Source organism: Trachypithecus francoisi, unplaced genomic scaffold (assembly GCF_009764315.1).
Source record: "Trachypithecus francoisi isolate TF-2019V2 unplaced genomic scaffold, Tfra_2.0 Lachesis_group18, whole genome shotgun sequence".
NCBI lineage: Eukaryota > Metazoa > Chordata > Mammalia > Primates > Cercopithecidae > Trachypithecus > Trachypithecus francoisi.
The window spans coordinates 4,090,820-4,106,882 of record NW_022681463.1 but is presented as its reverse complement, the minus strand read 5'-3'; the positions used below and the strand labels follow the sequence as shown (position 1 = coordinate 4,106,882).

Sequence of the window (16,063 nt, the reverse complement as noted above, 5' to 3'; positions counted from 1 at the left end):
TGAGTTCCTGACGTCAAATGAACCACCCGCCTCAGCCTCGCAAAGTGTTGGAATTACAGGCTTGAGCCACCATGCCTGGCCTTCATATTCATTATTTCTTTTGATTTTTTTTTTTTTTTAATCTCTACACCAGCTTGATTCCTGAATGTGCAGCCCCTTTCACAGCTGCCTGTTGGTTAGACCCAGGAGTTGGCAAACTATGGGCTGGGTCAGATTCCGCCTGCCACCTGTTTCTATAAACGTTTCACTGGCATGTGCTGTGCTTTTTCGTTCACCCGTGTTGATGGCTGCGTTTGTACTGCAGTGGCAGCACTGGAGTTGTGATAGAAGCTGTCTGGCTCACATACCTCAAATATTTACTCCTTGGCTTTTTATAGAAAGCTGACTGACCCCCAGGTGAGGTGTGCTTTCTCCCGTGGGACCTCGACCTGGCCCTAACCTCTCCATTCCCTGTGCGTTCTGAGGCTTACGTTTGTTTTCTCAGTATTTTTGCCATGTAGGATGTCTGTCTTCCCTCCTGAAAATTGAAGTTTCTATCTGGTGTCATTTTTCTTCAGGCAGAGGAACGCTTTAGTTTTTGGTAATTCAGGTGTGTAACTGACAAAAATGATGCTGGATTTTGTTGTCTGAAAATGCTGCCTTCGTTCCTGAAGATTTTTTTTTTATTCCCCCTGGATACTGAACTCTGGGTCACAGATTTTTTGTTTCAGCATTTGAAGGCTATTGCTCCCCTGTCTTTTGGCCTTCGCTGTATCTGGTGATTGTCTGGTGACGGCCTCCATTCTGTTCTGATCAGCACGATGTCAGATAGTTGTTCCCCTGTCCGCTTCCTAGATTTTGCCTTTATTTTAGGTTTTTGACATTTTGACGGTGATTATCTTGGGTATGGTTTTCTGGCTTCTTGAACTTGAATATTTATGTCTTTTACCAAATGTGGGGAGTTTGCGGGCATTATTTCTTCAAATATTTTGCTGCTTTACTGTTTCTACTCTGCTTTGGAACCCCAGTTCCACACATGCAGACCTTTTGCTGGAGGTCCCAGATTTGCTCATGGCTTTCTAACCTGGTCCCCGCTCTGTTCTTCAGGTTGAACGGCATCTGCTGTGTCCTAAGTGTTCACTGTCTGCCTCTCTACTCTCTTGTTCGTCCCCGTGCAACAAGTTTTTAGTTTGAGAATTATTTTCAGTTCTAGAATTTGTTTCAGTTAAACATTTTTAGTTCTTAGCTAAGATTTTATATTTGTTCATTCACTACAAGAATATTTTTCTTTATATCCTTTAGCAATAATTAGAATCACTGCGTTAAGGTCCCATCTGCTGATTCTTGTATTGTGAGGATGGGTTACGTCTTTGTGATTCTTTTTATTTCTAGGGACTTTGAATTGGGTCCTGTTTACTGTGGGTTGGAGACTCTTGATCATGTTAGGTTTCTAGTGACTTTGAATTGGGTTCTGTTTACTGTGGGTTGGAGACTCTTGACCATGTTAGGTTTCTAGTGACTTTGAATTGGGTTCTGTTTACTGTGGGTTGGAGACTCTTGACCATGTTAGGTTTCTAGTGACTTTGAATTGGGTTCTGTTTACTGTGGGTTGGAGATTCTTGATCATGTTAGGTTTCTAGTGACTTTGAATTGGGTCCTGTTTACTGTGGGTTGGAGACTCTTGACCATGTTAGGCTTCCCTGAAGAGTATTGATTTGCTTATCTGACAGGCAGTTAACTTGGTCAGGCTCAAATTGCCAACTCTCCCTTTGGCAGATGCTCAAATCTCAGTCCACTTATTTTAGACTCAGCTGATCTGAAGTTGGCCTTGTGCAAGTTCCATTCTGCTGTCAGCCAGAGATTTGGGCAGAATTTAGAGACAGAATTCAGGGTCACACTCACTGTGGGTTTCCCCCAACTTCCCAGTGACTCTGGTTGAACCAAACCCTGTGGATTTTTGTTGAAGTTTTAGCTGTTCCACATAACAAAGTTGGCTGCCATTAGCTTAATAGTTGAGAAAGCAGGAGGTGCCCTGCGCATTCTTTTTTCCAAATGTCCATTCTCCAGAATACACCTGATGTTAACTAAAAAATGATTGAGGCAGGTCTCATTCGATAGAGGTTTATGTAGCTGCAGTTGAGGATGTGCCAGGTAACAGGAGCATTTGTGCTTTTTCCAAAGGGGGCTTTGAGAAGTTCAGTTTTTAAAGGGGAAAGAGCAAGCAGGAGGGGGAAAAAAGGGAGGCTGGGAAGCAGTGAGGCAGATGCTTAACACTCTTGTGAGCCTCCGATGAGCCTCAGTAAGCCTGCATTTTACATGGGAAAGAGGGAGCAAAGTCAGCTGTGTGTTTGTCTCAGGGTTCTCTCTCACGGGAAAGGTGATTTCTGCTCTTGTCCTTGTCTGTACCTATGAAGATAAGCTGGTAATTGACATTGCCAGGGTGAGATACGATAGAACTCAGTTTTAGGGCTTGTTTTTATGGGGGATACATGTTCTTATAGATTTAGGGGCTCACAAGAAATCTTGTGAGCACTTTGTGAGGAAGGCCATCTGGGGAGCTATGTGGCCTTCTGTAGTTGTGGGCACCTGGCGTATGGATGAGGCCATGACACAGGGTTGTGGAATGACAGCTGTCTGTTTGGCAACAAAAGGCAGGCAGTATTGCACAATTCAGTTCCCAAGCTTCACTTTCCCTCTGGCATAGTGAGTTTGGGTCCCAAAATTCTGTTATCTTTCATGCTACTTTTGAGTGCCTCTAGGTAGTCACTTTCTATGTTTTTTTAAGTTTTGATGTTATTTGCAGGTGAGTCAGTTTGATAGGAGTAACTTGACTATAGCCAGATTTATAGAACCCATTTCCTTTTAGTTTTTCAAATCACAGTTCTTCCTTCCATCAGCTGTGGAGGGTTCCTTGCAAGCATGCTTTGTATAGGTTCTCAGTTCAAAACAATAGAAACCGCAGTCTGCCTTACATGCCCTTGTGCCGTTTGCTGCATTAGTGGCAACACACTGTCATTTGTGTTGTGAGGTTGTGATAGCTGGAGCGTGCCCAGTTTGCCTAGAGCAGCTTTCTCAGGCATGCATACATTCAGTGCTTGTGCATACGCTGCCCACACGTGCCTGATGCTGGCTGGCTGCCGATAAACCCTGTCCTGGTGGAGCTGGTGAGGGAGACAGATAATTGAAAATTGCATAGATAGTTAGAAAGCTCCAATTGCAGACATGCTTATGAAAGAAATCCTATCAGACATCAAGAGCAAACTTGAGGGGAGATCACTGAGCACTGAGGGGTGAATGGGAGGTAACCAGGCAAAAAACGAGAGGAGGTTTTTCTCACACCAGCACTTCGTCGGTTCTCTGACACTGAGTTTCCAGTGGCTCAGTTCTATTCTGACGCTTGGCTCCCACGAGACTGCCACATTTCAAACTCAGCTGCAAGTGGGGGGTGCCCAGGCTATTCATACTCCTACCCGACTGAGTACAGATTTGGGGGTTCCCAAGACTCCCCTCGGGTTTGATAATTTCCTGGGATGACCCATGTAACTCAGGAGAGTGCTTTACTTCCTGGTACCAGTTTATTATGAAGGATGCAACTCAGAATGCGATGGGTAGAAGAAAGATGCAGGGTGAGGGATGGGAGTGGAGTTTCCAGACCCACTGGGTGCAGCACCTCCGTGCTTTCAGCAACCCAGAATCTCTCCAGGCCCCTGTCCGTGGTGGTTTCTAGTGTGGGCTCTGTTAGGTAGGCATGCATGATTGACGAGATCCCTGGACATCGCTGATTGGCGCTGTCTCCAGCCCCCTTGTCCTCCCTGTAGGTTGCTGGGTGGGGCTGAAAGTTCCTCCCGTCATGGTGGTCTTTGTCACACCTAGCCCCCACCCTGTAAGCTGTCTAGGGGCCATCCCAGAATTATCTCGTTAGCATAGACTCAGGTATGACGGAAAGGCGTTCATGATGGGTGACAAAAGACACTTCTGTCACTCAGGAAATTCCAGGGGTTTTGGGAGCTCTTTGCCAGGAACCAGGAACAGCTTATCTGATATCACAGGAGAGAGAGCACCCTGAGGTGGGTATTGGCTGTGGCTGGAGCCTGTGAATGGAGAGGAGTGGAACAGTAGGAGCCTGGACGGGCAGGCGAGATCAGGTCCTGGAGACTTTGATTGGATCTTAGGTGACTGTCAAGAGTAGTTGGAAGCCGTCGATGGATTTGACGCTTGGCAGTATCATAGTCAGCACTCTTCTGTAAAAGGAACTGTCTGCTTTATGATGAATGGTCTGGGTGGGGTGGAGGGCAGGAGGACACAGAGACTCCAGAAAGGAGGATATTGAATTTTGTTGAGATTCTTTTCTGTGTTGAATAAATACGTGTTACCTTAAAAGCCACTGACTTATAACCATTTGGTAATTTTGTGGAGGTGTTTATAAAGTTACTTAGCAAGTCTGGCTGGGCTCAGTGGTTCACACCTGTAATCCCAGCACTCTGGGAGGCTGAGGCGGGCGAATCATGAGGTCAGGAGATTGAGACCATCCTGGCTAACACAGTGAAACTCCGTCTCTACTAAAAATACAAAACAAAAATTAGCCAGGTGTGGTGGCGGGCGCCTGTAGTCCCAGCTGCTCAGGAGGCTGAGACAGGAGAATGGTGTGAACCCAGGAGGCGGAGCTTGCAGTGAGCCGAGATCTCGCCACTGCTCTCCAGCCTGGGCGACAGAGCAAGACTCCGTCTCAGAAAAAAAAAAAAAAAAAAGTTACTTGGCAAGTCTGTTTTTGCTTAGGCATTGTAGTTAGTGCTTCTGGGATCCATGGCCGGGTGTAGGCAGTGTCTTCTCCCGGAATCACTCTGAACCATGAAGTGGGTCACCACTTCCACGTACACTTGTGCGTGCGTGCATTCACTCTCCTGTTTTTGTTTCTCCCCCAGAATGACCCTATGCCTAGACTTCTTTTGTAGCTTATATGACTTTTTCCAAGCATCATTTTATCCCAAAAAGGGATCTCTTTGTCTGTGGTTGCCGCTGCAGTTGATACTTCCAAAGTGGGAGGTGTGCCCTGGGGCCTTGTCCTCCTGGGGTCCTTGTGTGGTCCTGGAAGGCGCAGCCGCAGGTGATTTGCTCAGCACTGGGGCAGAGGCCTAGATGATGGCGTTCCATAGGAAGCACTAGCTAAGATGGCATAAAAGAGTTAGTCTCCTTATAAAATATCCAGAAGCTCTAGAGCAGGACAGAGTGAAAGACCACCAATAAACTTTTCACCCCGATGTGATGATCGCCGATATTGCCTTCCATTTCTCTAAGCTTTGGTGTGTGGGAAACATGCATAGCGAGGGCCAGGATTGAAGGCCTGCCTCAAGCAAGATGAGATCGTGAGTGTTCTCTCAGGAGAGCCTGCCGGTTGCATTTGGGCAGTGAGGTAACCTGATTTGACCTCAGTATGGGGCAGGTGTGAATAGCACAGGCAGAGGCTCCTCCTTCCTAGATGTCCAGTACAGAAGACATTACATGTTTTGCTGCAAAGTAAATGATTGCAGATGTGAAAACAAGTTATCCCAGAGGAGAGCTATAGAAGAATTCTAACCGCTTTAATGTCATTAGGAGAGTTTTTCAAATACCACTTTAACGGCAGCTCATGTCTGTCTGATGGTTGCCTTATTGTAAATATGTACAGTGAACTTCCGTGTACAGACCTACTATTGAATTGTTAGTGTGTTCCGGTATTTTTCAGTTGTTAACTCGTTTAATCCTTTGAACAACCCCATGAGGCAGGTGTTTAAAGATAAGAAAGCTGCGACACCAAGAGGGTGAGGGATGTGCCCAAGGTCACACAACTGCTAACTGGAGACCCAGGTTTGGAGACAGGTTGTCTTCATTCGAGGTGTGTCTGTGAAAGGTTGATTCTGAGGGTCTCTGATTCATAGTTCCACCTCTTTCAGTTGGCAGTGCTTTTCCCAGGCCTGGCAGCTTCTCTCCCCACCCTCTGCTGCCCTAAGGCAGCCCCCGTGAGAACCCCCAGCGGGTTAGGTTCCTCTCCCAGCGCCAGGCCCAGCCGCAGCTGGAGCCCAGGCTCCCTTCTGTTGGGGGCAGGGCCCCTGCCTCACTTTGGGAGAAGAAAGCCTGTAGTAGGGAGAGAGAAGATAGTGAGTGCTGTCTCAGGATAGCATTTGAAATGCAGTTTTCCTTCAAACTGTTACTCTAAGTGTCGGAGAATTTCCTGAACTACATGATTTACTGTAGACCCTGTTACAGTAGGATTTAAAGAGCCTTTGGACTAGTCTGGGAATGTGGAACAGTGACTTGTAAAAAAATTGCTTCTATGGGAAAAATGAATTCTTGGAATCTAATAGTGTCTTTTAAACAAGTTTTTAAAATAAAACTCATAAGTTGGGAATTTGCTTCTAGTTTATGATAGAAAGGAGGTTAAATTCTGATGAAAATAGAACCTCATAAGTTCTCTTAACCTAACATCCTGGTTGTACCAAATTTTATTCTTATTTATTTTGATGGTGACTCAGTGGTCTTCTGATACTTTCCCTAAAGAAATACTAAAATACCCAGTAACTCTCCAGCTCTTTGTTGAGATGCCAGCGCATGGGCTGGCGAACAGTGGAGATAGCAGGATTTGCCCTGTTCTCATCTCAGATGTACAGCTCTTGATACAGTGAGGGTGCCTGGATCACTGTACCTCAGGGTCTCCATGCCTGGGACTACCACACTAAGTGTGTTGTATGTAAGACTGTTGCTGGGGCAGCCCCGAGCATTTCACCATTGCTCCTTGACTGTTCTAGGCACCTCCCCCCCCCTCCCCGATTCCCCAGCTTCCCCCCATCAATATACTTCGTGCTGCTTTAGTTCCGCTTTGGTGACGTTCAGGGCCACCTAATGACCTCTCACAGCCCGCTTATCATAGTGAAAATGTCTCAGAGCATCCTGGCTCTGCTTCATGCCACCATGTGATACTTGGGACGCCTTTTCCTTGTGGAGTTTCACATAGGTTTTTGATGGTTCTGCCATGTTCTCTGGCTATCTGGGAGATTACAGAACGCCATGCCTGTGGAGGACTGGAAGGGAAACCTACCCTTTTTGTAGCTAAAGTTGAACCACTGTGGTGCTGGTTCGTGGGTGTTATTAGTTTAGAGGGCAAGGTGGTGGTGAATTCTCGCTCCAGTCCTTTACTCAGATAGTTCTAATATGTTGTACATTTTCTGTAAGGTGATACTGAAAACAGTCCATCAGGAGAAAAATTGTCTTCTCTAGAGACTCAAATTCTTAGCGTATTTGTTCTTTGAACTGTTTTTTAATAAATCGGTTAACTGCAATGTTTATAATTTTCAGTTTCTATTCTGGTGACAGTTTTTTAAAAAATGTGATTTTGAATGAAGTTGTTTGAGGGGATATGGGTGCCACTAGCATGAAGGCTAGGCTCAGAAGAGGATTCGGGCTAAGGCGCCGAGTTCCGTTTGGGGTTACTGTGCATTTCAGTTGGAGATGTCACCTGGGAGGGTGGAAGCGGAGACTGGGAGCCACAGACTTCCCACCCGGCCTACTGCATGTGTGGGAAGAGGTGTGGCCCAGGTAAGGGTTAGGTTTGGATTGACAGCTCTCCTGGTCACCTGCCTCATGTTGCTTGCCCACGTCTGTCCCGGTGTCCTCATCTACAAAGCAGGGGTGCTGGTGTCACCTACCCAGAGTCTCCCAGAGGTAAAGTGGCCTGGTACTTACAGAACCATCTGCAAATGCTCGGGGCCCTGCTTGGTGTCTGGAGCTGAGCTCTCCTGCAGCCTCTGTTCCACCAGGGCCCTCCCTGTGCACCGTTTGTAACTTCGGTTGTGAAAATGTAACTTCACGCTGGCTTTGGAGGGCCCTGAGTGAGCTGGCTGTTTTCAGTCACATTAGTGAGGGACTTTTTTCCTCGCCCCTCCCACTTCTACAGCTTTGTCTTCTCTTACTTTCACTTTCTGCCCTTAGACTGGGGACATTTGATGACTGTCTTTAACTGGGGGATATTTTTTCCGTGGAAGGTGGGGTCATGGTGCTTTGTTTTCAGTGCTGCTTTTGTCTCGGCTGTGTTGTTCGGGGATGTCTGACAGGCAGTTGGCTAGCCATGGAATCAGGTTGGACGTAGAGAATGATTTCATGAACTTCATGAGTGGTGTAGTGAATTGGTATGATATTTTATTCATTGTCTGGATCTTATTTTTTAATGTCCATATTTTAATTATTTTTTTCCCCAAAATAGTGGGAGGCACTTATTTTTAACCACCAACCAGTTAAGCCACCATTGCCTATATTTGGAATGGTTGAAAACAACCAAATGTGTCTTTAATCTTACTCTTATCCTACACCAATCAGTTACTTGATTAGTAGGCTGTAGATACGGAGGAGGCTGTAGCTACGGCATAAACCAAAGAAGGCAGGAAGGTTTCACTTGGAAGGTGATGGAGAAAGAGACCAAATGTTCGGGAAAGAAACATTTTGGATGATTAAGGAAGCTTTATAAATGGCATGTAGGGAGGCGCAGTGATTGGAACTGTGAGCACTTTAAGGTTTTTAGCCACCATGCCTCCTTTCCTAGAGGGTTACCTGTGGCACGTTCTCCCGGCCCACACTCAGATTCTGTCCTGAGCCGGCTCTGCTTCTCAGTTGATGCAGTAGGGTCTCCACCATCCCTGTCTTTCAGTGTCATGGCCAGTTGTTGGCTCCTGTCTCTGAAGTCAGCCTTTCCAGATCAGATCTTTCTTGATTGTTCAGCTTGTCTTTTCGTGTTTGTGCTGACCTCTGTGGAGACCTTTAGTCAGCGTGCTTCAGGAATTCACAGGGTCTCCTCCTTCCTGGTCTTCCCTGCCCACTCGCTGTCTTCGCATCACCCACCTGTTGATTCTTTTTAGCAACCTTAGGCGTATCTTTAACTCTTCCTTTCCCCCCACCTTGAATCACTTGCCGAGCTACCTGTTCTGTGCCCGACCCGTCCTGAATGCCCTAGTTCAGGTCTTTTGGGTTTTCATGGTGTCTGTGCACTAACTTAACTGGGTCCTGACTTCTGGTTGGTTCCTGTTCTGTCCAGCTTCTCCACTAGCACTGGTTCTCCTGAAATGGTTCATCCCAGAAACTGGGGGTGACACTGCTTTAATTCGTTTATTTGTACACAGCACTGCTTCACCAGCTGGTCTTCAAGACATTTGGAGAGGACCTGTTAAAATTGTGGCAATTTTTACTTCTTGAAAACAGCTAATTTAGATTGGTTCCAAAGTTGTAATAATCTACAGATGTCCCTCTACAGATTGGACCGCCCTTTTTGACCTTGTCCTCAGGCCTTGGCTCGTGAGCCTTTCTTGTTGCTCCCTGCTGGGGCTGAAAACTGGGATTTCCCCCACCTCGCCCTCCTTACTATTCCCTTTGTTTGGATTCACTTCTGCTTATCTTCTTACTAAAATCCTACTTAATCCTTCAGTCCCAGTGAACATACCAGTTCTTAGTACAGCCTTCCCTTTGTCTCTTGCGTTTTGTTTTAATGTATGTGTTGATTTTATTTTAGTGGTAAATGCCTTTCAACGTATTACCAACATCTGTAGACTGAGTTCCCATTTGTTGACTTGTATATGATGGGACTTCAGTGTATCAAAGAAAATATCCAATGTGTTTATAAGTATTTAATGTAATTGTTTTAATAGTTAAATATTACATAATGATTTTGATCAAAAGTTAATTATAAAGCCTAAGATAATTGGGAGGAGGTGGAGCAAGATAGCCGAATAGAAACCTCCACTGATTGTCCTCCCCACAGGAGCACCAAATTGAACAACTGTCCACACGAAGAAATTCCTTCTTAAGAACCAGAATCAGGTGAGTGATCACAGTGCCTGGTTCTAACTTCATACCACGGAAGGAGACACCGAAGAGAGTAGGAAAGACAGTCGTAAATCGCTGATGCTGCCGCTCTCAACTTCAGCAACAGCTGTGTGGCACAGAGAGAAAACCTGGGCACCTTGGGGAGGGAGGGCTCAGTGGTTGTGGGACTTTGTATTGGAACTCAGTGCTGCCCTGTCACAGTGGAAAGCAACATTGGGCACAGAGGTAGCATTTAGGCCAGTTCTAGCCAGAAGGCTACTCACTGGTCCCAGCAGTTGGAACCGGAGTTCTGGCAAGCCCCACCACCGTGGGCTAAAATGCCCTGGGGTTCTAAGTAGATTGGAAAGACAGTCTAGACCACAGGGACTGCAGTTCCAGGCTAAGACATGGTGTGGTGCTGGGGCTCTGAGCCAGTGGCCTTGTGGGGCATGCGACCTAGTGAGACCTCAGCCGGGGCCCTCCCACAACCACAGGCAGTGCAGCCTGCAGCTCCAGGACAGACTCCTTCCTTCTGCTTGAGAATGAGGGAAGAGTAAAGACGACTTTGTCTTGCAGCTTGGATACCAGCTCAGCCACCTTTAGGATAGGGCATCAGGCAGAGCCCTGAGGCTCCCGGATGATGTTTATAGACATACCTTGGACCAAAAGGGAACCCACTGCTTTGAAGGGAAGTACCTGGTTCCTGTCAGTATCCATCATCTGCTGACTAAAGAGCCCTTGGGCCCTGAGTAATCAGCAGTGGTACCCAGACAGCACTCACCATGGGTCTTGCATGAGACTCAAAGACGAACTGGCTTCAAATGTCACCCAGCACATGCCCAGCTGTGGTGGCTACAAGGAGGGACTCCTTCTGCTTGGGAACAGGAGAGGAGACTTTGTCTTGCAGCATGGGTAACTGCCCAGCCACAGTGAGGGAGAACATCAGGTGGGCTCTTGGGAGTCCCCAGTTTCAGGCCTTGGCTCTTAGACATGATTTTGGAACCTGCCCTCGGCTAGAGGGGAGCCCTCTGCTCTGAAAGGAGAGAGAGACTCAGGCCTGGCAGCATTCATCACAAACTGACTGAAGAGTCCTTGGGCCTTGAATGAACATTAGCAGTAAACAGGCAGTACTTGCTGCAGGTCTAGGGTGGTGGTGGACACAGGGAGAGGTTCCTGCTTATGGAAAAGGGGAGTGAAGAGTGGGAAGGACTTTTTCTTGTGACTTGGGTGCCACAAGAAATATTCAACTGCGGTAGAATAGTGCAGCAGCTAAATTCCTAAGGTTTCAGCTTCCAGGCTCTGGCTCCCAGATGGCATCTCTAGACCTGCCCAGAACCAAGGGGAACTCACTGCCCTGAAGGAAAGGACACATGCCCATCTGGCTTTGCCACCTACCGATTGTAGTGTCCCAGGGTCTTGAGCAAACATAGGCAGTAGCTAGGAAGTGGTTACCATGGGCCTTGGGTGCAGTCCAGTGCTTTGCTGGCTTCGGGTATGAACCAGTGCAGTCCCAATGGTGGTGACTACAGGGGTATTTGTGTCACCCTCCTCTAGCTGCAGCTACTCATCTCACACACACACACACACCCCTCTCTCTGTCTCTCTCTCTCTGTTTGGGAGAAAGTAAGGGAAGAGAACAAAGAGTCTCTGCCTAGTAATTGAAAATTCTTCTGGATTTTATTCAGGAACACCACGGTGGTTCCTGTGTGAATCAGCAAGAGTCTCAGCATGACTGGGCGTGGGGTGCCCCAGTTTAATGCAGATATAGCTGCTCTGAGACCAGAAACTTAAATCACAACACCCAAGTCCCTCTGAATACGTAGAAAGCCTTCCCAAGAAGGATGGGTACAAACAAGCCTACTCTGTGAAGACAACAACAAACACCTAACTCTTCAACGCCCAATGCCCAGACACTGACAAACATCCACAAGCCTGAAGTCCATCCAGGAAAATAGGAACTTGCCAAATAAAGCCACCAGTAAACAATTCTGGAGAGACAGATATGTGACCTTTCAGACAGATCATTTAAAAATAGCTATTTTGAGGAAACAGTGAAATTCAAGATGACAGAGAAATCAGTAATCCTATCAGATAAATTTAAAGAGATTGAGATATGAAAGAATCAAGCAGAAATTCTGGAGTTGAAAAATGTAGTTGACATACCGAAAAATGCATCAAAGTCTCTTAGTAGAATTAATCAAGCAGATGAAAGAATTAGTGAGCTTGAAGACAGGCCTAAAAATACACAGAAGAGACTAAAGAAAGAATAAAAAACAATGAAACATGCCTAAAAGATACAGAAAATAGCCCCCCAAAACGGCAAATCCAAGAGTTATTGGCCTTATGGAGGAAGTAAAGAAAGACGTAGGGGTAGAAAGTTTATTCAAAGGGATAATGGATAACTTCCCAAACCAAGAGAAAGGTATCAATATTCAAGTACAAGAAGATTATATTAATAAAACACGGAGTAGATTTAACCCATAGAGGACTACCTTATGGGATTTAATAAGCAAACTCCATAGGTCAAGGATGAAGAAAGGATCCTAAAAGCAGAGAGAGAAAAACAAATACCATACAAAGATGCTCCAGTACATCTGGCAGCAGACTTCTCAGTGGAAAGCTTCCAGGCCGGGAGACAGTGGGCCTGACATATTTAAATTGCTAAAAGCAAAAACCTGTTACCCTAGGATAGTATATCCAGCAAAAATATTCTTCAAACATGAAGGAGAAATAAAAACTTTCCCAAACAAAAGTTGAAGGATTTTATTAACACCAGCCCTATTGTACAAGAAATGCTAAAGGGAATTCTTCAATCGGAATGAAAGGATGTCAGTGAGCCATAAGAAATCACCCAGAGGTATAAAACTCACTGGTAATGGTACTCAGAATAGTATAACACTGTGTGTAAACTACTCATATCTTGAGTAGAAAGGTTAAAAGATGAACTGATAAGAACTACAACTTTTCAAGACATAGTACAGTAAGATATAAGTAGAAAAAAAAAGTTAAGCACAAGGACAAAGTTAAAGTGTAGAGTTTCTATTAATGTTCTCTTTCCTTGTTTGTCTTATTGTTCGTGCAATCAATGTTGTCATTTAAAAATAATGAGTTTTCTTGTTTGCAAGTTCATGGTAACCTCAAATTAAGAAACATACAATAGATCCATAACAAATAAAAAGCAAGAGATTAAAACATAAAACCAGAGAGAATCACCTTTACTAAAAGGAAGACAGGAAGGAAAAAAGGAAGAGAAGATTACAAAACAAGAAAACAAACGACAAAATGGCAAGAGTATGTCCATAGTTATGAATAATAACATTGAACTTAAATGAACTAAACTCTGCGGTCAGAAGCTGTAGAGTGGCTAAATGGATTAAAAAAAAAAAAAAAAAAAGACCCAATGCTCTGTTGCCTGCAAGAAACGCACTTCACCTCTGTGGAGACACCTATAGACTGGAAATAAAGGAATGGAAAAAGGTGTTCCATGCAAATGGGAACCAAGAAGAGCTGGGGTAACTATACTTACATCAAAGAAAATAGATGTCAGGACAAAAGCTAGAGACAAAGAAGTCATTATAGAATGATAAAGGGGTCAGTTCAGCAAGAGGATATAGCAGTTGTAAATATGCATCCAACATTGGAGCACCCAGATAATATAAAGCAAATATTATAACTAAAGAGAAAGATAAACCCCAATACAATAATAGCTGGAGATGTCAACACGCCACTTGCAGCACTGGACGGATCTTTGATACAGAAAAGCAACAAAGACATTTGACTTTATCTGCGCTTTAGAAAAAATCATTCTAGTAGATACTTATAGAACATTTCCTCGAGTGGCTTCAAAATACACATTCTTTTCCTTAGCACATGGATCATTCTTAAGGATCATATATATTAAGCACAAAACAAGTCTTAAAAATTTTTTTTAAATGAAATTCATCTCTTAAAAATCAAAAAATATAATTTCATCAAGATTCTTCTGACCACAATGGAATAAAACTAGAAATCAATAATGAGGAATTTTGGAAACTATACAGACACATGGAAATTAAACAGTGTGCTCCTGAATGACCAGTGGGTCAATGAAGAAATTAAGAAAATTTAAAATTTTCTTGAAACAAATCATGGAAACACAACATATCAAAACCTATGGGATACAGCAAAAGCTGTACTAAGAGGAAGTTTATAGCTATAAGCACCTACATCAAAGTAGAAAAACTTCAAATAAACAACCTTAATGATGCATCTTAACAAGAAAAGCAAGAGAAAACCAAACCCAAAATTAGTAGAAGGAAAATAGTAAAGATTAGAGTGGAAATAAATGAAATTGAAATATTACAAAAGATCGATGAAACCAAAAGTGGATTTTTTGAAAATATAAAATTGACAGACCTTTAGCCAGACTAAGAAAAAAGAAGACCCAAATAATGTTTTCTTTTTCATTTCTGATTTTAAAATTGATACTGCAGAAATTCAGACTCGTTAGAGGCTACTGTGAACAATTGTATGCCAATCAATCGGAAAACTTCGAAGCTTTGGTAGTCAGCAAGAGAGGGACCTGCCAGAGGCCATGTGGCTCCAGGGGCTGTGTGTCTGTGTCTGTCTCTACCCTGAGTGGGAACAGGAGGCTACTTGTGGAGTCTCATCTCTGAAGGCCGTCTGTTGATCACAGACAGGCTGCTGGGTTCGCTGCAGCCGGAGATGTCTGTGGAGGTTCCCCCAGCACATTGCTCTGTCTTCATGTGCATCTCGGTTTCCATCCGAAGTCACTTGTTATTGAACTGAGAACTTTTCCTCTGTCTAGTTAGCAGTATCACTAGGAGTAAATGTGCTAAGGGGGGAAACTGCTTAGCATTTGATTTCTCAAATGTTTTTCCTGAGACCCAGTCATCTTTACTCTGGGTTAAGAAACAAAACCCTAGGGTACCCCCTTTTACCTTGTGCTGTTGCTGTTACTGTGAAGATGTAGACAGGATGTGTGACTCTAGCTGTCATCAGATCATTCATGGACACAGTGCAACATCGTACCTGTTAGATCATGGCTTTGGTTCTGCCAGGAGGCCTAGTGGGAGCAGCTGGCATGATGCGTGCTGCCTCTAGTGACCCATGTGCACCATCCTGCTGCCCAAGGCCTTGATGTAGCCCCCGCAGGGTGCCCTGCCTGCACATGATCACACTCTGAAGAGCAGCCTATGGAGCATAAGAGAGAGCCGAGGGGAACATCCTCTCCTTTAATTCTGAACTCATATTCTGTAGTGGTGATTTCTGTGAGTGGTTGGTTGTCGTGTGAATTCAGGTGTCTGGGCAGCGTTGTGTGTGGAATATGTTGGCACGTTATGCTCGAGTCCTAGGGCTCAGCTGACCTTTATGAGCTTTATCTGCTACTGAATTAATGAACAAGGGCTTTATCAGGCATGAAACTTTGGTGACAGAAAATTCTTGGAGAATTGGTCTGGGACTGAAAGAGGTAATAAAAATCTAGAGCCTAGGGTCAGTGCGGTGACTGAAATAGGAAAAACCACTCGTACAGTGAATTGTTTGTGTATAAGTTGTGCTTATAAATATGACTTAATTTTTGTTAATTGATGAAATATCAGAAATGAAAATCAATTTATCTCGATTTTCATTTCTGAATGGATCATGGGCTGTGGCACTGGCCGGGTAGGAGGTGAAATCTTAGCATAGCCCATGGTCCAGCACTGAGCAGTATTTCTGCAATCATAAGAATTTAACCCATTTTAGGTAGCACATATCCAATAATTTTCCTGTGCCACATCTCTGGCAGTGTTTTCTTCTTGCAACTTTGGCATTCCATCATTACCCAGTTCTCTTCAGTCCTCCCAGTGAGGCATTCAGGGTTCTGTCATTCTAGAAGCCGGCCTCTTCCTGATGTTTCACTGTATCTCTGCATATGAACGTCACCTGCTCAGATGTCAGAATATTCTCAAAACCTGTGTGTCTGTACCTGGATTAAGGGGCGTGTCCTTCCTCCTCTGTAGGCTGGCAGCAGTTTGTAGCTCATATCACTGAGACTACATAATTGTCTTCAGTTTGCTTTTGTACAAAATGATAGCACTCACTTTAAGGTAGAGACTGTTACCCTGTTTTTAATCTGTTCCCAGTGCCTTGTAATGGTGCTGCATACATACAGTAGTTGAAATTAATTTGAGTCAGTGACTATCCTGAACTGTGGCTAATCCCTATAGGCTATGGAAACCCCGCTTAGCTGTTCACAGTTGGAAATGGGTCTGCAGCAGTG

The 16,063-nt window shown here is 44.6% G+C and overlaps 1 protein-coding gene across 23 annotated transcripts in view; it reads left to right on the top strand.

The window, feature by feature from the left end:
- Positions 1–16,063, top strand: part of ARHGEF7 (Rho guanine nucleotide exchange factor 7) — a 181,657-nt gene that overhangs the window by 124,337 nt on the left and 41,257 nt on the right. Inside the window, exon 9 of one of the 23 annotated variants that reach the window (XM_033177242.1) lies at positions 9,758–9,816. The exons of the other annotated variants lie outside the window; for them this stretch is intronic. Coding sequence (XP_033033133.1) covers positions 9,758–9,816 — 59 coding nt within the window. The remainder of the gene's footprint in view (positions 1–9,757; positions 9,817–16,063) is intronic. 23 annotated transcript variants of the gene reach the window in all.